The 22,110-nt window shown below is 40.1% G+C and overlaps 1 protein-coding gene and 1 long non-coding RNA gene across 41 annotated transcripts in view; one reads left to right on the top strand and one right to left on the bottom strand.

Annotated features, from left to right (window-relative positions):
* Positions 1 to 22,110, top strand: part of DMD (dystrophin) — a 991,104-nt gene that overhangs the window by 957,743 nt on the left and 11,251 nt on the right. For 21 of the 27 annotated variants that reach the window (XM_083734109.1, XM_083734093.1, XM_083734094.1 and 18 more), the window contains 6 exons: positions 3,634 to 3,699; positions 4,613 to 4,678; positions 8,460 to 8,618; positions 12,467 to 12,710; positions 13,265 to 13,385; positions 18,992 to 19,084. In XM_083734109.1, coding sequence (XP_083590235.1) covers positions 3,634 to 3,699; positions 4,613 to 4,678; positions 8,460 to 8,618; positions 12,467 to 12,710; positions 13,265 to 13,385; positions 18,992 to 19,084 — 749 coding nt within the window. The remainder of the gene's footprint in view (positions 1 to 3,633; positions 3,700 to 4,612; positions 4,679 to 8,459; positions 8,619 to 12,466; positions 12,711 to 13,264; positions 13,386 to 18,991; positions 19,085 to 22,110) is intronic. The other 6 variants (XM_083734089.1, XM_083734087.1, XM_083734090.1 and 3 more) reach the window with 1 other exon arrangement.
* Positions 8,463 to 22,110, bottom strand: part of LOC310842519 — a 65,816-nt gene continuing 52,168 nt past the window's right edge. For 13 of the 14 annotated variants that reach the window (XR_014563130.1, XR_014563131.1, XR_014563132.1 and 10 more), the window contains 3 exons: positions 19,324 to 19,442; positions 13,250 to 13,379; positions 8,463 to 8,601 (listed from right to left, as the gene is read on the bottom strand). This is a non-coding gene — a long non-coding RNA (uncharacterized lncRNA). Of the gene's footprint in view, positions 8,602 to 13,249; positions 13,380 to 19,323; positions 19,443 to 22,110 lie in introns of those variants that run through there. The other variant, XR_014563137.1, reaches the window with a different exon arrangement.

Genomic DNA, 22,110 nt, shown 5'->3' with positions numbered 1-22,110 from the left:
TCTACCCCACTCAGTTCTATCTGTTCCTGTTCTGTCTCTTCTCCTTGTTGCATTATTGAAAATGTAGGGGAAAAACACATTTTTTTAAAGCTTCACCTACAACATGAAGAAATAATGTTCACTGAAGCATATAATCCTCCTTATTTAATTGCTTGGAATTCAGTACTATTCAAATACTTGTGTACAGCTTTTTCAGAAGTTCAAACACCAAGCTTTGTTTTTGATTCACTGTTTTACAATAGAGTATCTGCTGCTTCAAATTTTTATAAAAATGATATTAAAGGAGACTGAATTAGGCAATAAAACATACTTTACTTAACACTGTACAAAACTTACTATTACTGATTTCCAAATGGAAGCTACTCCCATTTCCACCCAGAACTGCTTCCCTCCTTCCTGGAATACTTGGTTCTTGCCCATCATTATGGGCATGTGAGACAAATCATCCCATTTCACTTAAAGAAGGGGGCAGTGGCTTCGGCCACTAACATGAAAGGGAAAGCTAGAACTCTTTCCACCGATAAAAAAAGAAAACTTGAACTCTTTGAAACAGAGAGAACTATAGGCCACATGTAGGTTACATACTTGCAGAATTTGTAAACCTGTATTTGCTTACATATAAAATAAGAAAAGTTGCCCTAGAAGTAAAATATGCTTATTTATAATTTTGTAAAACAGTTTTGATTCTGTCTCTTCATGCTTTATTTTTTTTTAATAAATATTTATTAAAGTTTTTTGATACAAATGCACAAATAATAAACAACATTGCTTATATCAAAACGTGGTTTCATCACTTCTTTGGACTCCCTCACGTCTCCCGCTCCCACTTACATCGTTAAAAAGTTTTTCCAAGCAAATTATCAACTTGTTTACAATCTTATATCCACTCATTTAAATACAATCTAGCAATTCTCCAAAAGGTTTGTGTTTTCTTTAACCTCACTTATCATCAAATTCAAATCTGATTTAGTGGTGGCCAATTATTTATAATCTAGCATCCTTCTTAACATTCAACCAAATTACAATGTTTTTGTAAATACGTCTTAAATTTCTTCCAGTCTTCCTCGATCCTCTCTTCTCCCAGGTCTCGGATTCTGCCAGTCATCTCGGCCAGTTGCATATAGTCCATCAGCTGCATCTGCCACTCTTCCAGTGTGGGTAGATCTTGCGTTTTCCAGTTCTTAGCGATAAGTATCCTTGCTGCCGTTGTTGCATACAGAAAAAATGTTCGGTCCTTCTTTAGCACCTTCTGGCCGACAATACCCAGAAGGAAGGCCTCTGGTTTCTTAGTGAAGGTATACTTAAATACCTTTTTCAACTCATTATATATCATTTCCCAGAAGGCCTTCACTTTAGGGCAAGTCCACCAGAGATGAAAGAATGTTCCTTCATTTTCCTTACATTTCCAACATTTATTATCAGACGAATGGTATATTTTGGCAAGTTTAACTGGGGTCATGTACCACCTATACATCATTTTCATTACATTTTCCTTCAGAGCATTACATGCGGTGAAGTTCAGCCCAGTGGTCCACAACCTTTCCCAGTCCTCAAACATAATGTTATGCCCAATGTCCTGTGCCCATTTTATCATAGCCGATTTAACCGTTTCGTCTTGTGTATTCCATTTTAGCAGCAAGTTATACATTCTAGATAGTACCTTAGTCTTTGGTTCTAGCAATTCTGTTTCCAACTTCGATTTCTCCACCTGGAACCCTAACTTTCTGTCATTTTTAAAAACTTCTTTAATCTGAGCGTAATGTAACCAGTCTCGCACTTTATCCTTCATTTTCTCCAAACTCTGCAACTTCCAATTGTCTCCATCTTTTTCTAATATTTCCCAATATTTTGGCCATTTGGCCTCCATATTGGGTCTTTTTCGGGCCTTAGCTTCCAGAGGCGAAAGCCACCTCGGAGTCTTGTTTTCCAATAAGTCTTTGTATTTTATCCAGACATTAAATACTGCTTTCCTGACAATATGGTTCTTAAAGGCCTTATTGATCTTAACTTTGTCATACCTGTCTCTTCATGCTTTAGTCCGGTTCTGAAGTGTCTTGTCTGCTTTCTCCTAAAGCTATGAAATTCATGTAGAGAGGGAATAACAAATACTTACATTAAACAGGCAATTTAACTTATGAGAAAAAGAGGCACTGTTTGATGCAACTGAGTTCTGACAGTTAAAAAAAAACCACATGTGATGTGTCAGAGCAGTAAAATTCATGAAGTGTTGCTATTAAAATACTACCAAGCAATATTTTTAAAAATGACCTGGTCTATATTACAAAGTTATCTCATACAATGCAGTGGTGAGATCTGAAAGAACTATGTTGAATTGCATGTCAAACTTTTGTGTAAGGAAATTTGCGATGGCTGAGAATAGGTCTATCACTTCTCCTGGGGGAAAATAAAACACAACTTCTTGTTATTGGGAAACATAGTTTTATACTATAGCTGGTTCCCCATATAAAACTAAAGTGAGAATATATTTTCTCAGTCTCTTAATAAAACCTGAGACTACCCCGAAATGCACAATTTTCCAATACTAAACATACTGCAGGCCAACGATATTTTTAAAACAATGCCAATACTTCAGCAGAGGTCATTTACACACCTGGTTAAAAGAAAAAAAAGTCTAATGATAGATTAATTCATCATAGGAATGGCTAACAGAACTCAATAGCAGCACTGGCAAACCCCAGGGGGTGGGGAATATTCACCTGAAGCTATTCAGCGACATTATGAAGGATCTTTACCCCAACTGGATTTTGGCTTGAGAATGAAACAATACTGAGCCTGCTCTTGCAAAGAATCCCCATGGATGTGGCGCCAGCGATGGTAGAATGTTTGTTCATGCTTGAATAGTAATGGATTCAGAAGCATTAGTGTTCCTAATACTGGTACACAGATCTAATACTTCCATTGAGGGAAGCAGGCAATTACAAATGCACCCCAAGCACTTACACAATGTTTTGGTGTGGTTTTTCTATCCTCCTTTGAGCGTATTTGCTATATACAGCTTATACAGCACACTATATGCAGCACACTGAACAGGCTGCTGCAGTGTCAGGCTTTGAAACCTGATTCAGAGAACTGCAAGGGCAGCTTCAGGATAGAGGCTCATCTCCACCCGCATTGAGCTCTCACCCTTCATCTTTCTGGGAAGGTACTCAAGGCAAGGACCTCAACACCTTCCCTTTTATCTGTTTGGAGGAGCCCTTGATTGGGAGGGCTGGAATAAATTAGGAAATTTTCAGGTGTCTTCTCCTTGAGGAACCAATATTGTAGACAGGAAATGCAGCTTAGAAAAAGAGCAAAACAAAGTCTGAACATTAAATACAGACTTGAACAGACTTTATGAGAAAACATAGCACTGGAAGAAAGTATGTTTATAGCAAATATTTTGCAAGAAGCTCTTCACATAACAGCAATTGTCTGGTTTTGAAAAACCCCCAAACTTTTGAAAGAGTCCATTTTCACTAAATGTTTTTTACAGGTAGGTTGAGGAAGCATCATGGGTTGCAACTCTTAAGTGTGATGTTTCTTAGATGCAGTGAGGCCAATAACAACTTTGGTGGTTTTTCTCTTTCTAAGAATTATTACTTGTGTGATTAATCAGTGTTTTCTGCCTTATAGGCCTGCTTCGTCCCCTCAGCTTTCACATGACGATACCCATTCACGTATTGAACATTATGCTAGCAGGTACGAGACGGGGACAAATCTCTGTTAGGCAAATCTTCCTTGAAACAATTATTAAATTATCACCACCATTAATTATATTTCTCCACCTTTTTCAAAAAGAGGACCAAGGCAATATGCAAAAAATTAAATATTGGAATTATAATGTCCAACACCACACAAACTTTAACAAACGATGCTAGGGTTATTAAAAGCTCCAAGGATGGATGGTATACATGTTTACTAACTTCTTCTAATCAGCTTGCCAACTAACTTGCATGCAGAATGACTGCATGATATTTAGAATGTACATACAATTCACTTAAAACAGGAATTGCCAAAGCATGCTCTTGCTTACATCTAACTCTGAGTTTGTGCTCAGAACTTCATTATACATTCTTTTTTCCAGAGGTATGCTTCAGTGGAATCCTGCAGTGACCATGTACTACAAAATAGTGATATCTGTCCAGGATGTGTCAATTTTAGTTCATGTATCAAAAGTGATACAGCTTAATAATACAGCTTCTGAATATTATAGGCGAGGAAAATGATGGCTTTGAAAAATAATCATACACTATTAGTATACCACACATTTGGAAGACTCATCTCATATATATCAGAGTAGAAGCTAAATTCTAATATTTACAGTTTTTTCTGCCCCAGCGAGAGAAACATGAGTGGGTGTGTATAGCAAAGAATAGTACAATGTAATCTTTTTAAGTGACAAAAAACTTAACTTTTTCTACATGTCATTTATAGTGAAAGCAATTAGTCTTAGATATGACTGCTGAGCAGCCTAACAACTAGTGCCAAGGGAAAGAACAGGGGTGTGGGTGCTATTATTTCAGAACCATTTGTGCTGATTGTTACAGTTATCTGTGTCACATTTAAAGGCAGACTACTTAGAGATATTTATGATATTTTCTTTTCTCTGTAGGCTAGCAGAAATGGAGAACACCAATGGGACGTACCTGAATGATAGCATTTCTCCTAATGAGAGCATGTAAGTGTGCCATCTCTATAAAATTATGGAAAACTTTATATTGCATATGTGATTTCAGATCTGTCATAAGATCTTAAAATTAAAATTCATAACAATGCTACACATTAGACAGTATTGCCAAACTAATGTCAAAAATCACATAAAGAATGCACATTTCAGTATTGTTTGTTTCAGGATTGCCACCATAAGCAACAACCCAATTATTCTCACCAGACTTTGTCCTGGTTGAAGTCATGGGCTTGAGCAAACATTTCTATCCAACAGAGTTCTATTGTCACTAAGTGTGATGGGTAAAGAACTGCAAGTGAGAATCACTCTGTTGCTTCCTCTGGAGAATAATGTGCATTACTCATGGTACAATTGACTATCCGGTGGCGTCCAAGCTTTTTTCAAGGCGGCCCAGATTTGATGAAGTGAAGGGCTGACCAAAAGGCCAACCAAAGTTGTTGACCTTTTTTTAGAATTGAAGTTGTTGGGGGGTTTTTTTAGGATTTTACCCCAGAAGATAAACTGCCTCAGGGGCCAGATTAGATTGACCAGCAGGCCGCATTAGGCCCCCAAAATGGGCTTTGGAAATGGGCCTGTTATGCAGTGACCATTAACTATCAATCTTGGTGCTAAAACGTAGATACATAAGAGATACTCGGGTGTTCCTAATCAGACATCTGCAGGGCATTCTGTCCTGGTGTCAGTGAACACACATAGGGACAAAGACAGAGCATTTGCTGCTGCTATGCTACTCTCTACCACTAAACAAAGCAATGCTTTTAGTTTTTCCTGAAAAGCCCTTTAAAAATATTAAACATTATAATTGAATTATCAGCGTGGCTTACACTTCCAAAAACAAATTCTAAATGATTACCCACAAAATTGGAGAAAACCAGGTTTTTTTATTATTTATGAATTGCTCTTTGCCATAGTAACTTAAAGCATAAAGACAAATTTAAATCCCAAATGGAAGCAACATTTTAATCTATGTACAACAAAAGTTAAGACTTCAGGCTTTGGAGGTGCACTTGAGGTTGAGCTACAAAAGTGGTTTGTTTGTTCAAACAATTCAGAGGTTCACATGAATGCAGAAATTCCAACTCCTGGGGGCCTAACCCTTTTGGGGCCCCAAATATTTTGCGAGTGCCTCCAGTGTTCTAAAAAGTCAGGGCCAAGCACGGAGCCAAGCATGGCGAGATTTCCATGTCCAGCTCCTTCTCCTCCTCCTGCCATAGAGGGGAAAGCAGCCCCCAGCCAATGGCGGCAGGAGGAGCAGGACCTGCCGGCCATTGAAGCCATGTTGTCGCCATGTTCCTGGCTCCTCCACCGTCCTGACACGATGTTAAAGGTAAAGGTAAAGGTACCCCTGCTCGTACGGGCCAGTCTTGACAGACTCTGGGGTTGTGCGCCCATCTCACTTAAGAGGTCAGGGGCCAGCGCTGTCCGGAGACACTTCCGGGTCACGTGGCCAGCGTGACATCGCTGCTCTGGCGAGCCAGAGCCGCACACGGAAACGCCGTTTACCTTCCCGCTGGTAAGCGGTCCCTATTTATCTACTTGCACCCGGAGGTGCTTTCGAACTGCTAGATTGGCAGGCGCTGGGACCGAGCAGCGGGAGCGCACCCCGCCGCAGGGATTCGAACCGCCGACCTTTCGATCGGCAAGTCCTAGGCGCTGAGGCTTTAACCCACAGCGCCACCTGCGTCCCAATGTTGGGACACGATGCGTGACACGATGTTGCCCTCCCCCATCTCCCTCACAAGTTGGTGCCTATGCATGAACGAGCTAATGGTTAAGCAATACATGTTCCCATTTGGCTTTGCAGCACTTTTGCCTCTTTCTTATGTCCTCTTGCCTGCGGTATTCCCACAGATGTGTAAGCACAATGACCAGGTGTAACTCTCCATGGATATAAGTGTTGTATTTCTGTCTTACCAGTTATTTTCTCCACAACTTAATCTTTATTGTGGTTTTATTTTAAAATAGCCACTGTAAAATTTCATATAATCTAGTAATAAAAGGTGCACAAAATTACAACCTTGCATAAAACTCTGTTAAACTAATTTTCACAACAAATGCAAAACAAAAATAGAGGAGCTGGCTGTAATCCAAGACAATGCTTTAATCATATGGCATATAGTGGCTTAACCTTGGTTATACATATGCAGTTTATTACGAAGGACACTAGGTTATTAGTTGCCAACACCTGCACAGAAACAACTATTGCTTCCTTTTTGATTTCAAAATGCTTTACAGGTTGAATTTCTCTCTGCATGCATTTGTTAAAGTTGCAGATGCCTTGTGTTAAAAAGGTACCAGTCATAAATGTCACCTTGCAGAGGTGTCTTCAGCAGTGATTCAGTAACAGCCATACATACTGGCTCACTTATGAGCCAGTTGAAAAGCCTTAGGGCAGTGGGACAAACGAAGGCATAAGGAAAACCTGGACATGACATTTGTAATTTCTGAATAGAATAGTATGCAGTGTTGGGGTGAAGAGGAACAGGAAAACAAAAACAAGTGAAGAAAAATTCACTTATACACAAGATCACATCATATTACACTGTATTCAAAGTGGAAGAATGAACTGCTCCTCTGGTGAAGTGCATGCCAGCTGTTCTGTATTTAGGCTATAGGAGACTGCAAATATCACTGGGAAGCTGGCAGCTCCAGAACATCCCTACCTAGACAATATTGTTGACCCAAGAGGTAGGAATCTTGACCTCCCAAATGGGGGTGCTAGGGGTCCTGGGATCTCAGTTTGGATAAGATTATCTTGACAGCAGCTGAAGATTTCATTCTACCTATTTCTTATTGCTCATACTCATCCATAACAAATTATCTACCTCTTTTCTCAGACAGATGGCACCAAGCAACTGATTTGACCACTTTGCTGATATGCCACTTTCCCCCTTCTGCCTAAATTTTATCAGAATGTACCGTATTTTTCGCACCATAGGACACACCCGATAATAGGACGCACCTTGTTTTAGAGGGGGGAGATCAAGGGGAAAAAAATTCTTCCGCTCTCTGCCCAGCGCCCCTTCAGCGAAGCGGCAGGAAGCACTGCGCAGAGAGTGGGAGAATTTCCCCCCTCTTGTTTTCCCGCTCTAAAACAAGGTGCCGTTTAAGGTGCGTTCAGGCGGCTACCTTGGAAGTCTGGAGAGCGAGAGGGGTCGGTGCGCACCGACCCCTCTCGCTCTCCAGGCTTCAGGTTCCTTTCGACCTGCCCTTTGGGGCTGGTGGGGGGAAGCCCACCACCAGCCCCTAAGAGCAGGTCAGGGAGCAGCGGAGAGGATTCTGCCATAGCCGCGCGTCCTCTCCAGCCAGGAGAGGGTCGTGGGGGGGCTGCTTTAGCCCCGCGCGCGCTCTCCCGGCTGGAGAGGTGACGCGCGGCTATAGATGCTTCTGCCATAGCCGCACGTTACCTCTCAAGCCGGGAGAGGGTCGCGGGGCTATGGCATTTTCGCTCCATAGGACGCACACACATTTCCCCTTCATTTTTGAAGGGGGAAAAGTGTGCCCTATAGAGCGAAAATTACGGTACCTAATAATATGTAAAAAAAATGGGACTTAACTGTTCTGTTGTAATCAGTTTAATACACTGAATTCTGAGTTTCTGCCAGCAGCCGAGACAAACTCTGTGCTACTCTTTGATACATATGTTATCACAGCTCTCTGCCACTCTTGAGGACAAAATAAGCGGAGGGCAGTTTTCTAGATGGAAATGTGGGTCTGGTCTCTTTGCTTTGCTTTCTCTTGTTCTTATCATTTTCCTTTTTTGCATTTTTAGAGACGATGAACATTTGTTAATCCAGCACTACTGCCAAAGTTTGAACCAAGAATCCCCACTCAGTCAACCGCGAAGCCCTGCACAAATTCTAATTTCCTTGGAGAGTGAAGAAAGAGGTGAACTGGAGAGAATTCTAGCAGACCTGGAGGAAGAAAACAGGTCAGTTTTGTTTTGGTACTATTTCCATGCATCCACAGAATAAATTGTTCATGAGGTAGCATTTAAATCAACAAGCAGCAAATTGGAATGTAAGTTGCCTGGAAATTTGTCACATGCAGTTTTCTTCTTTATATTATGCGAGATAAAGTAGATGGTGTGTAAATCTATTTGTCATGCTTAATTTAAAATAAACATATAAACCTAAAATGTGAAACATTTAAATTTAAAAATTAGATGGCAAATAAACCTATTTGTCATGTTTAATGCAGCAATGATAGAACATGACTTCTTGCTTCAGAAGGAATGTTTAAATCCTATAAAATATGTGATTTTGGTCTAAAATTGCTACATAGTTGCATGTGCATTTGTTGCTATCTTCAGTCACATTTGTTAGATATGGTAGATGAATTATGCGTATGTGCCTCATGCAAAGCAGTTCTTTATCTTTCCCTATACAATTGTGGACACACACACCCTGCCTTTAAAGGAAAATAATAGAGATACCTGAAATGCTGGAGCTTTGCTGTATGTAGCAGAGCTGTCCAAATCAAGATACACATTTTCCTTAGTGTCATGTCATCAGTGATGTTATCTGATCAAGCACCCTGACACTATATACATAGCAGAAACATTAGCAAATGTAGCGCTGAAGAGATGTCGTTATCCTTTGCAGCCCAAAAGGGCATTTTTAGTCTTCGGAATAAGAATTGCCCATGCACAGCCTAACAATAAGCTTGTAATACATTCATTATATTTTGCCTTCAAATTGCACTGCTTTGTGAACTCAATCTATTATACCTGGTGCAAAAAACTTACAGTATTTATTCATAGCCTAGAGCAATAGCTCCCCAATTTCACTTGAGCCTTCAGCCACTTTTGTGATATGATGAGTAAATGTTAATGATGAAATTACTGCCAAGAACTGCACAATTGCTGCCTTCTGCACAATTGTTGCCATCATTTAATGCAATAGTGCAATTTTAAAACAATACTTTATGGGAGCTGCTTTCATTTAAGCTGTACAAAACTAAATAATAATAAAGTGCACATTGAATAATGAAAAACATCAAAGGAAAAAAGGCATTTGTAAGTCTCTTTGAGTCATTTCCATGAATAAAGCAACTGAATCATCATCAACGAGATCTGAGATATAGTACTTAGGTGGGAAAGTATAAGGCGGTTCTCCTGCTTACAAGGAATAGCAGAGAAAAATATTTGGTACCGTACTCATAAAACCACACTGGAAATGTTATAAAAGCAAGTCTTAAGAGTAGAGCCAAAGAAGTATTAATGTAAGCTGGGAGGGGGTAATATCTCCCTATTTATATACATCTCCATATTGGAAATCAAGTGCAATTACAAAGAAGCAAAACAAAAGCCCAGCCCTGGTCGTGAACTGAAATGATGGCTTAATACCTGTGGGCACCAACCACAGTGCTCTCTCACATACTCCTTGGTGCCCATCAAGGCTCCTACCATTTACTATTTTAAAATTGCAGCTTTATGATTTTTCTTTTGGTTGAGGGTGTTGCCTGCTCTTTTTCCTGTGTTTTATTGAGGGGTGGGGGTAGGTAGGTGAATTTCCTGGTTTGGTGGGGGAGAGAGAATTCTGAGTATTGTCAGTTTCCCTTCAGTGACATGGGTATTTTGTGGTGCCCATGACAGTTTTTAAGACTTCAAAATATGCCCCAAGACAGAGGCAGTTTTAGGGTAGCACGACCGGTTTGGCCACACTATGTGCCATGCTGCAGGGGGCACCACAACAGTGCTGTAGATCACAGTGTGAGAGGTGGGAGGGTGCTGAGTTTTAGCATTGCACAGTACACCACTGATATTTGAGAGCCCAAAGTTGAACACTGCCCCAGATCCAAAATGGTTGGACAGCCCTGCCTACATTTTAGTGTGTTACACCTTGCTTAAGCATACAAGGCCCTGAAAATGGTGTGGGGTAATTTTCTGAAATCAAATAACTTTTTTTTAAAGTACCCTTCTAGCTACAAAACTTTAAAAAAAAAAAAAAAGTAGATAAATAGGGACCGCTTACTAGCGGGAAGGTAAATGGTGTTTCCGTGTGCTGCGCTGGCTCGCCAGATGCAGCTTGTCACGCTGGCCACGTGACCCGGAAGTGTCTTCGGACAGCGCTGGCCCCCGGCCTCTTAAGTGAGATGGGCGCACAACCCTAGAGTCGGACACGACTGGCCCGTATGGGCAGGGGTACCTTTACCTTTACCTTTTTAGCTACAAAACTACTTCTATAAGCCAGGTTTGTACAATGTAACCTACTAGGCCCCTGTTTTTATTATTAAAGATTTTCTTGTTTTACAGAAGTATGTGTAATGTCTCTCGTATTTTTCCCATGTAACATTTTTACAAATCCGTTTCATTTGTTGAGACATTAGAGGGAGAAAAAAAAGGGGTGGGGGGAAGATGGGTAGGGGTGGGGTCGGGCAGCAATGTTTCTATTATGCTTAATGTATGTAGGGTTTGGTGTCAGCGTTGCTTGTGCTGTTCGTGTTCCTTTGGTGGTGAGAGAGGTTGGGGTTGGCCTAGGGTGTGGTTGTTTGTTTGTGATTGGCTGTGGTGATCTTTGTTTTCATGTGTGAGTGCAGTGGGTGGGTTTTTTGGATCAGGTTAGCCATATTGATTTGTATGCTGTTGATGGATTCTTGTCATTGTCTTGTTGGGCTGTGTATGTGATAAAGGGGAACTAGGCTCCTGTTTTGATATTCCCTAACAGGTTGTGTAGGCCTGCTATAAATACTTGCAATCCTTGGCCATAAGTACAGTTGTTCATTTACCATCATGAGTAATTACTTTCACAAGTAATTGTTGTATCACCACAGATGTTACTAACAGCTCATGAGTGGGATGTTTGCATTGCTCAGATTTCCACGTTCCAGGTGTTACTGCAATTTCAGCTATGCAAGTTCATCCTTGCTTGTGGAATAGTTTTTATTCTTTTTTACTAGTCCTCTTAATAAGGTGTGGTAGTCTGGAGGCATCTCAGACTTATTATGCAGTGATATCACTTTGACTGCTAATAAAATCACCTAGCCCGGTTGTAGTTTGGCAAGGTGGGTTTCAGGATATTGCTAGTTGCTGTGCACTTACTCATTTTGAAAGGATTATACATTTATCTCCCTGCTCTCCCTTCTACATCTATATATTTTCAGAAGGGTTTGGTTTTTTTAAACACGCTAATTCTGACTGACATAAGCAATGCTCACTAGGTCTGTGTTTCTTTTTATCCGCTCACACTGGCTTAAGATTGCTCTCCAGAGCTTTGTGCAATATACTGAGAGAATTTATTTTTGTCTTCTAAGAGTCTGATACAGAAATATTCATGTAAGCAATGATTCTTTGGATGACTTCTTTTTCCTTAACTAGCACTTGGAATAAGGAAGATATTCCTAGTTATATTGTTTGATTATTCCTTCCAGCACTGAATAAGTGACCAGTCCATACATAAACAAGTTTGACTTTAATGATTTCATCAGACTGGAATCTAGACTTGTCCAATTTGTTGTAAACTAGGTTTTGAATAAATGCAAATGTCTTGTGCACTTATGAGAAACAAAAGAACAGGCCTTTTGAATTGAATATTTAACCACGGCATTTTATAATAATGCAATATAACAACTTTTCAACAACCTAAGGCAGGAACTCTCATTCATCTCCAGTTCAAGAGTTGTATCAGCAAACTTTTTGTTCTGAAGCCCTTAAAAGGGATTGGACCCCAAATCTAATCTGCAAGATTAGGCAATAATGTCTGGCATTCCAGCTACAAAATGGAAAAGATGTGCATTCATAAAGGTGCTAAAGTCTCACTTCTTCCCCATTTTCAATAGAAACCTCCAAGCAGAATATGATCGATTAAAGCAGCAACATGATAACAAAGGACTGTCTCCACTGCCATCCCCACCTGAGATGATGCCCATTTCACCCCAGAGTCCGCGAGATGCTGAACTCATTGCAGAAGCCAAGCTGCTTCGTCAGCACAAAGGCCGCCTAGAAGCCAGGATGCAAATCCTGGAGGATCACAACAAACAGCTGGAATCACAGCTGCACAGGTTGAGGCAGCTGCTGGAACAGGTGAGTTCCATACAGGTGTATGATCACTTAACAAATATGGCTTGAACCTTGCAGCAGCTTCAAGCTGTCTGTACATAGGTTGGTCTCTTTATTTAGTAACTTTTGTTTACACTGAATGTATCACAAATATAAATACAAACATGATGGCATTACTGCAGACTTTGGCTGCAATTCTGTTCTCTGTTACTTTGGGGAAAGTCTCATTAAACTCAGTGAGATTTACTTCTGAGTAAATCTGTACGGCAGAAGTGGACAAGCTGTGGCCCTTGGGCTGCATACAGTCCTAGGCCTAATTTCATGCAGGTGTGGTGAGTCAAGAGGGGAGAGGTGGCGAGTGAGAAGGTGGGGAGCCCAAACAGATAGGGGTGATGAAAGGCGGAGATGAGTTCAGATCTCTGTCAAGAGTGGTTCGTCCCTCCCATGGCAGCCTACCGGGCAGAGGTAAAAACAGAGAGAGAGAGGTGCCCTATCCCTGCTGTATAGGATTATAGTGTTCGTAATTAGCCAACCCACTATCTGTAGGATAACTATTATATTACCTTCTGGTGTTTCAGCCTCAAGTGGATGCCAAGGTGAATGGTACAACTCAGTCTTCTCCTACCTCGTTACAGAGGTCAGATAGTAATCAGCCAATGCTTCTCCGCGTAGTTGGGAGTCAGACTTCAGAATCTATGGGTAAGATAACACAACTAAGACTATTTTAAAATGAGGATTGTTTGCCATTTATATTCAAATTTCATATTATATCAGTAGCTAACATGGCCTTTTTCAGATAATCAGGATTTCATGCACAGTATATGGTTACATGTTAACTGTTTTAGAGCATTCAGGGAACTTTTGGCTGTCCAAATGTTGGACTTCCATCAGCACTGTCAGCATTGAGGGATGATGGGAGTTGTAGTTCAGCTACATCTGTAAAGTCAGATTCCCCATCTCTGTTGTAAGGGATCCCAATTTCTTTCTTAAATCTAGCATTCCTGTATGTGGGCATCACATTTTTCTTGGCACTCCAATGGAAACATGTTGCCAGAAAGAACAGTCATCATGTCTTCCTTTTATTCCATTCCACATGGAGTGCGACTACACAAAGCTCACAGCCCTGAAGATTCAGTCTGTGATTTGACCATCACACTCTTGTCTGCCTTTTGTAGACTTCTTAAAAATCTATTTTATTACTGTGGAGTGTGCTTTGCTGAGTGTAAAATAAAAATTCAAACACAAGAGTCTTCCTGTGGCCCTTAAATGGTGAATACAAGGAAAGCTACCCTGAGTTGCCACAGTAATGGCGAGGTAGGCATTCCTTTATGCACTCCACTATCTGGCAAAGGGTCACACATCCCTCAACTTAAAAACAGCAACAACAGTAACAAAGTACCACTACTTTTATCCCTCCACAAACTGAGACACCACAAAACCAGGTTTCTACCTTTTCATTTGATAGAAATAGGCTATTGTGCTGCAAAAATTGGATTGGTATTAATGAAAGTATAACAAATGAAAAATAAATCCCACAAATGGCATTTTGGCTATTTTCATAGTTGTTCACTTAATGTAGCCGACAGCAGTGAAGGTAAATCATTTGACACGAGGTACACAAACACAAGCTGAATTAATAAACAGGAGTTAAAATATTTGACCCTATTGTGGCAAGTAGGGCCATTGAGGAGGGACGCAGGTGGCGCTGTGGGTTAAAGCCTCAGCGCCTAGGACTTGCCGATCGAAAGGTCGGCGGTTCGAATCCCTGCGGCGGGGTGCGCTCCCGCTGCTCGGTCCCAGCGCCTGCCAACCTAGCAGTTCGAAAGCACCTCCGGGTGCAAGTAGATAAATAGGGACCGCTTACCAGCGGGAAGGTAAACGGCGTTTCCGTGTGCGGCTCTGGCTCGCCAGAGCTGCGATGTCACGCTGGCCACGTGACCCGGAAGTGTCTCCGGACAGCGCTGGCCCCTGGCCTCTTGAGTGAGATGGGCGCACAACCCCAGAGTCTGTCATGACTGGCCCGTACGGGCAGGGGTACCTTTACCTTTACCTTAGGGCCATTGAGACTTGGATTGCTAGAAGATAATTCAATAAAAAATCCTCACTTACATGCAGAACTTAACTACAAAGCCTGGTTCAGTGATGTTCTTTTATTTTTCTGTTGCTTTTTGAGGTGCTTTTATGGACCACTATGCCCTGGTAATTTCAGATTTGGACTATACTGTATATTGTATGTGAGGCTGCATTGGACAATGGTCTAAAAACAAACATTTTATCTTCTTGTTGTGAGCCGCCTTGAGAAATTTTATTGTATATCAACCCATAAACACATCACATAAATAATGTACACTGCTAGTGCTCAGACAAATGGAATTCAGCAAGATATTTCTAGGAAAGCTATTCCCATCTGGTGTCTCATTTATAAGCATTTTTATTATGCATAATGGTTAAAAAAAGGTAAAGGTACCCCTGCCCGTACGGGCCAGTCTTGACAGACTCTGGGGTTGTGCGCCCATCTCACTTAAGAGGCCAGGGGCCAGCGCTGTCCGGAGACACTTCCGGGTCACGTGGCCAGCGTGACATCGCTGCTCTGGCGAGCCAGAACCGCACACGGAAACGCCGTTTACCTTCCCGCTGGTAAGCGGTCCCTATTTATCTACTTGCACCCGGAGGTGCTTTCGAACTGCTAGGTTGGCAGGCGCTGGGACCCAGCAGCGGGAGCGCACCCCACCGCAGGGATTCGAACCGCCGACCTTTCGATCGGCAAGTCCTAGGCGCTGAGGCTTTAACCCACAGCGCCACCTGCGTCCCTGCATAATGGTTAGCCTTGGCTAAATAGTAATTCTGTTTAACATGATAGGTAATTAGATAGCTACTTTAGATGTTTGTATAAATATTATTATACCTGAGGATTTGAGAATGAATAGGGTGTTTTGCAGTAATTACAAGAAAATTACATTCATTTAGTTAGGAAGAATCATGTTTGTTCTATGTGTGAAGCTATTTAGCACTATCTTTCTAATAAAAGCCCAGTGACCCTTTATTATTCAGTATATTACAACATAAATATTATGATTGATCAATCAATCAATCAATCAATCAATCATGTTTAAGGTGCCAAAAGATTCTGTATTGTGTATATTACAAAAGATTTACATACTGGGGCAAAGGGCAAAAATCCCAGCACAAATGGACCTGGTGACTCCATACCTGGCTTGCTACAGAGGTGAGCAACAGTTTTAGTCTCCTATCTGGGTAATGGGAAATCTTGCTAGCTTCTTTATTACAGACAGAACACGTACCCTTTTGTTATGGGTTACTGAAACAGCCACATGTTTATTGCTTATTTTCAGGTATGAGAGAAAAACTCTTTGACTGTGAAATCTATAGGGAGCTGTAATTTTTCCTGGAACTTTGTGAACTCTATATGCAAGCTACCACAAAATATATGATTCAGACACATTCAATTCACTAATTTTGTAATATAAGGCTTTCTATAAGGGGAACACCATGTTGGTAGGGCTCTATCAATTAGTCTTAAGTGAAATAGTGCTCTTATGTGCTGCTGTTGTCCAAGGAGTGATGCAGACTGAGGGTACAGGTAGATTTCAAGCAGTTTATAAAGCTACAAAATCCTCTGAACAATAATTTGTTAACGGATTTGAAATTCAGACTTTATAATTGGGGGTGGAGAGCTTGTAGGCCATGTAGTCTAATTCCCTACTCAGTGCAAGAAATCCAGAGCTAAAACACTGCCAACAAGATGGCTGTACAGCTTCTGCTTGAAGACTCCATTATTGTTTCATTGTTTATATTTTAAGTGTGTAGTTGAATTTTAATTTTAATAATTTTGTGAGTAGAGGTGAGCATACTTCCCTATCTTGATTTAGAATTGGCCTGGGAGTTTTTTCTGAGATTTTTCTGTGAAAAGTCTTTTGAAATTTGGTAGCTGTGTTCCTCTTTTCCCTTTCTCAACCTTAGCTTGCAAAGTAGAGGAGAATGGAAATTGGCAAGAGAGAAGGTTAGGAACAGGAGAGGTCTGTTTTTTATTAAAGTACCCACCAACAAAATAAAAACATCTGAGCATGCTCAAAAAGCCACATCACCACTTGGAACTCTGAAATAATTTGTTCTGACTTGGGCAAATAATATTACAGATTTTGAGGTTCTCATTGCTATTTTGATGCTCTGAAACAATGGGAAAGAAAATATGGTTCCTTTGCCAGCCCAGCTTCCCTGGTCTTCCTTCCCTAGTCAAGCTCTGGAAGGAAGCAGCAAAAGTGAAACTGACATAAGAGAGGTCTGGGGGCACTAGATGTTGGAAGTTTAGAGAAGACAAGTTTTGCTCAGTTCATAATCATTGTACCTTTTTACAGTCTAAGCCCATCTCTCAAATTCACTACATGTAAGCTGCTTTGGCAGTTTTAGTTAAATGCTGGAAACTAAACTAAAATTAAACTTAAAGCAGTAATAAGGGGAAGACATTTGGTTCCCTCATAATAAATGAACAACAGTAGCTGGGCTATAAATTACCACTCTGGAAAAACAATGAGCATCTGTGTTTCTGTACGGATAAACAGATAAATCCTAATACAGTACAGTTTCTTCTCAAAATCTGTACTAATGATCTTTAAGTCAAATTTGAAAATCAAAGAAATTATAAGCAAAAAATATTATGTTCCAGTCCCCTATTTTTTCTGTACTGAAATAATAGGAATTAGTTATTAATATGAGGTTTGTATCAGCATTTGGTATTCCTAAAAATGTTGAATAGATCTTAATAGCTTCAAGTGGTTCCTTTCTTTCTGAAGATACATCTGAGGAAATCCAAAAAAGCAGAAACTAGTTACCAAATTCTTATTAATATAAGCATTAGTCACTGCTTATTCATTTATTTTTACAGTGATCTTCTGCTCTTTGTGAATCATGTTCAAAAAACATGATTTAAACCATGTTCAGGACATTGGTTTAAAAGAAGCTCAATCTTCCAATCAGCACCCTAGCTGAACTACTATCTGAGGCAATTTATTCTTCAGTCAGTGAACACTTTCACTGTTCTGTTTTGTTTCCAGTGGCCATGTACTGTATGTGATACGTCACTGTTAACACTGGATTTTGCTGGCACAACAGTTGAATTAGTCCCGTCTTTGTTGTTTCAAAAACAAATCTTCAAATTGCAGTCTTATTCCTATTGACTGAATAGGTCTGAGAATGCCGCCTCATAATAGTTGCATTAAGTTGTTCCACACTGAGGTGGTCTCCATGCAGGTTGCTCATCTGCAGCAGTTAAGAATGCTTTTTCTCCAAGCCATTACAAGTTGCCCAAAAGGGCAAAAAACAGAGGAAGCACTGAAATATGGCTGGTTTATGTGATGAGAGATATGATGGTTTCCACAAGGCACTTTCTGCCTCGGCAGGGGTTGGGCTAGATTAGCTCTGATTCATAACACTTTCATTGAGTTTAACCAGTTAATCAGCTTCTTCTGAATTAACTATTTTGTGGTTTGCAGATGTTAAAAGAATAGTCTTACTTTATGTTTTACAAGCACTTTTATAATATCCAACATGTAAACTCTGTACATTTGGCAGTTTCCTTCTCTCAGTGTACAAATTAGCCTAAAAAATTGAGCAGCAGTAATGCTAAAATTCTCAGGGAAACCTACTGTGATATCTGAACTCTACATTTCTGCCCTGCTTTGTTATTGGGTCATAGAACTTACTCAAGGGGGCAAGTGTATTCTGCCATGTCAAACATTTCAAATGGCTTTTCATAGTAAAAATCAATCTTTCTGCAGCTTTTATCTGATGCAATTAAGTTGTCAAAACTATTAATACTAATAGCTCTGATTTACTTGGTTAGAAACACATTTCCTGTCTCGCCATATCACCATTGAAATGCAGCACACAACTACAAAATCTAGTTGTGGTAATGGAATAAAGGAAGCTCTGATTCTTTCTAGCAATTACTTTTACCATTTTTAGTATAGACATTTAGGACTTTTGAAATAATTTATTTTACTCTCACAGGGCTACATTACTTCATAAATGGAAGAAGCTTTATAATTTAGAAAAAGAAGAAGGAATGTACATGTGTATGCATATATATTAAAATTTCTTTTGAATTGTTAGCCAGGAGGATTTTTTAAATAGGATTTAAATAGGGTGAAATACTGCAAACTGAACCTTGCAGAGTCCTAAATGAATGGTTAAGGATCATAAACTGTAACCAGCGGCAGTATTTATGAAGCAAGTACTTTTTAATGGCTCTTGTTAAAAGGAATGTCCTTCTGCTTTTGTTTTTTTAGGTGAGGATGATCTGCTCAGTCCTCCCCAGGACACAAGCACAGGGTTAGAAGAGGTCATGGAACAGCTCAACAATTCTTTCCCAAGTACAAGAGGTAAGCTTTCGTGTTCAGAAGCAAAGACCAACAGTTAATATATGTTGTGCATCTTACTTGCAGCTCAGTATCATGTTCACAGACTGTTCCACAGGTGAAAGGTGCAAGTGTTGTAAGAGAATAATCTAACACATTTTTTTCTCCTAAAACCTGTATGCATAAGCATATTTAGCCGCAAACAATTCTTGCTCTGAAATGCTAGCAGTAGAAAAATAATCTCCATAGTACAATAGCATTACCGGTATTACTGGGATTTCGGTGTGTGCTCAGATGTGCAGACGGATCTCTGTACTTCTGGGATGACTAATTCATTTCAATTCAGGGGGGAAATTTGCACATTCAAAGGTGCTTCAGTTGTCTATAGGCCAGAAAAGCGGATTAAGTACCATCGGAGGTGAGTAAACAAAAGTCTATGACCCAAGAAAAATTAGCAAACCCACTGATGATTGGTAGCATCAGCATTAACAAAAAAAATAGCCAAAAATAGGAAAATAATATTGGACAGCATCACTATTACAATGATAAAATTACTGGGGTCATAAGCTACCTTTTTAAGACTACCTTTTTATACATTCAGATAGTAACCAGACTATAGACACTGGCCCACAAACTACAACCTCCATAAGAGGATTTTTGGCTTAGGTTTTCTCTTTTCACAACTCTTTCTCAGAATTGCTGTATCTGCACTCTATTCCATTTTTACAACTCTGAAACATTTCTTTTCCCCACTCTGGTGCTAGAAGCAGAACTTAACCCAAATATATTACAGCCAGACATAAGGTAAAAAGAATATGCTCTTTCATTTAATCGGAGTAGGTGAGGGTTTAGGGCTCTGTGCCTTCAGAGGTTGGAACCTCTTTAAAATTTATGTTTCTAACATTTTCTTTCTTTGTCAAAACAGAGCACAGATAGTATTTGAATAATGTTTCCAAGAAATGTTTAGTGCTCAAGAAAAGGTCATTGCTGAATCTGGCTACCACATTATAGTGCCATGAAAAAAGGCTTAGGTTAAAGGAGACTGTATTTTATTTCTTGATGGATGTTTATGTGGAGTAATTTTAAACCTGTCTCTGAAAAGCTGCTCCCCAGGCAAATGTTCTAATGAAACACTGTGCTGTGTGTTAAATAGTACATAGTTCTGTTTCAGCTGCCCTGAGTATTTTTTCTTGAGGATAGCATATCCAGTCTACCCTTTATGAAACCTCTTCTAAGTAGCACCATCTTTTTTAAAGGGTGGTACAACAAACTCAATGAATGGAGTGTTAATCTTATAGAACTGTGTTTCTTTGAAATTGTGGGCAAAGCAATGAATAGCTCTGAAAACATTTTTATAATAAAGAAAAAGCTGTTTCAACCTGTTTCATTACCCTAAGAGAAAATACAGCAAAATAAAATGCCAAGTTTTTAGTGCTCTGCCATTCCTCGAATAGACCATAGGTTGGTCTAAAAACTTAGAAATAGTATTTCCCCCCCCCCCAAAAAAAAAGATTGACATGAAACTAGTTGTCAGGCCCTAATTTCTCAGCTACTGTTGAATGGCTATGGTAATAATGCTTTAGATAATCTTGCATGATTAAAAATAGAATGCAAATTGAATGAAAGTGAGGGCATTCTAACGTCCCGTGCACTCAGGTCATTTTAATGCATTGGGATGGCACAAAAAGTTTGAGGGTTGCCCCTTGAAATGTAAAATATTTGTAATATTCAAAATTTGGAAGGTAGTGCACTGATTGATAATTAGTTTGACTGCAATTGTTAACATTTTGCAATTGCTGGTTGAGAATGAATATATTTATCAAGGTAGAGATTTATCAAATTGGGCATACAACAATTTGGCCACTTGTGGGGTGATACATCTCTTTTCCCCAAGATTTTTGATTAGCAGCAGCTATGAGACAAAATACTTCTCACCATGTAAGCAGATGCTACAAATAGGTTGTATGACCAACACTAGTATTAAATGGTTTTCTCGCTATGCCTACTGAAAGGTAACTATTGTGGGCCCAAGCAAAGTGAAGCTGGGGGTGGGGAATGCACAAAGAAGACAAAAACCAGTATTGGGATCAAGGCCACAACTTCTAGTGATTACAGATGTAAGCAGGTTTGAGTGTAGGCTTTGGGTGTGTATCCTTAAATCAATTAGCCCACCACTGGTGAATCTGTCACAGGTCATCCTCTGACATGCACCATATCCAGGAAACCCTTTGGGTTACCAGATGGAGATGCTAAGTCCCTTCAGCTCCTGAGATGGGTATCTGGACAAAAAGTTCCTCCCAGGCTCCCACGGCAATGGGCCTCCCCCACCAGGACTAAAGTTGTGATGGCAAAATCCACAGGTGGGTCCAATTTGTCCACAAGGCAAATTCCTCCCTGGTCCCAAATACAGCAACCAAATTATTTCCATAGCAAGGTCAAGCATGGGCATGCCTGCCCCACTAGTCAGCCCATTCAAACAATAAAACAAAGGCAGGGCGAATCCAGTGAAGACTGCAGTGCCTCCAGCACCACACAGCTGGCTTTTATAACCTCTGAGTGGACCAGAGCTTGTGCTGGCAGAATGATTACCATAATGCTACGTTGAATTCCTCCCTAAGATTTCTAAAAACACACCCCTCTCAATCCACACAAAAATGTGTGGCGCAGGACTAGTGAGCAAAGTGGCCTGAGCAGAGTTCCAAGAGCCAGATAGGGCTGGGGGTTGTATTAAGTATGCATCTATGCCTGACCTAGATGAACCCAAGTCAGACATTTCAAAGACTTTAGTACATCTGCCCAAGGTACACAACGGTAGCTGTTTGTGTGGAATTTATATATCTTAATATACATATTAAGAAAATATATTTATATTCTTACTGTGGATTCTGCCCTGCTGTACAACAGAGAGACCATTGTGTGCTTTCTTCCTACCTGTATATTCAGGTACATGTGTATTCTCTCTCCCAACTGAAGCAATCTTATCTAATAGAGAATTTCATGTGAATACTACATATCCTCCTTGGGAAGAGTTATATTAGGTTGAATATGGT

This window comes from Podarcis gaigeae (assembly GCF_964106915.1).
Source record: "Podarcis gaigeae genome assembly, chromosome: 4".
Taxonomy (NCBI): Eukaryota; Metazoa; Chordata; class Lepidosauria; order Squamata; family Lacertidae; genus Podarcis; species Podarcis gaigeae.
The sequence above is the reverse complement of the archived record's forward strand: the minus strand, read 5'-3'. Positions and strand labels throughout refer to the sequence as shown.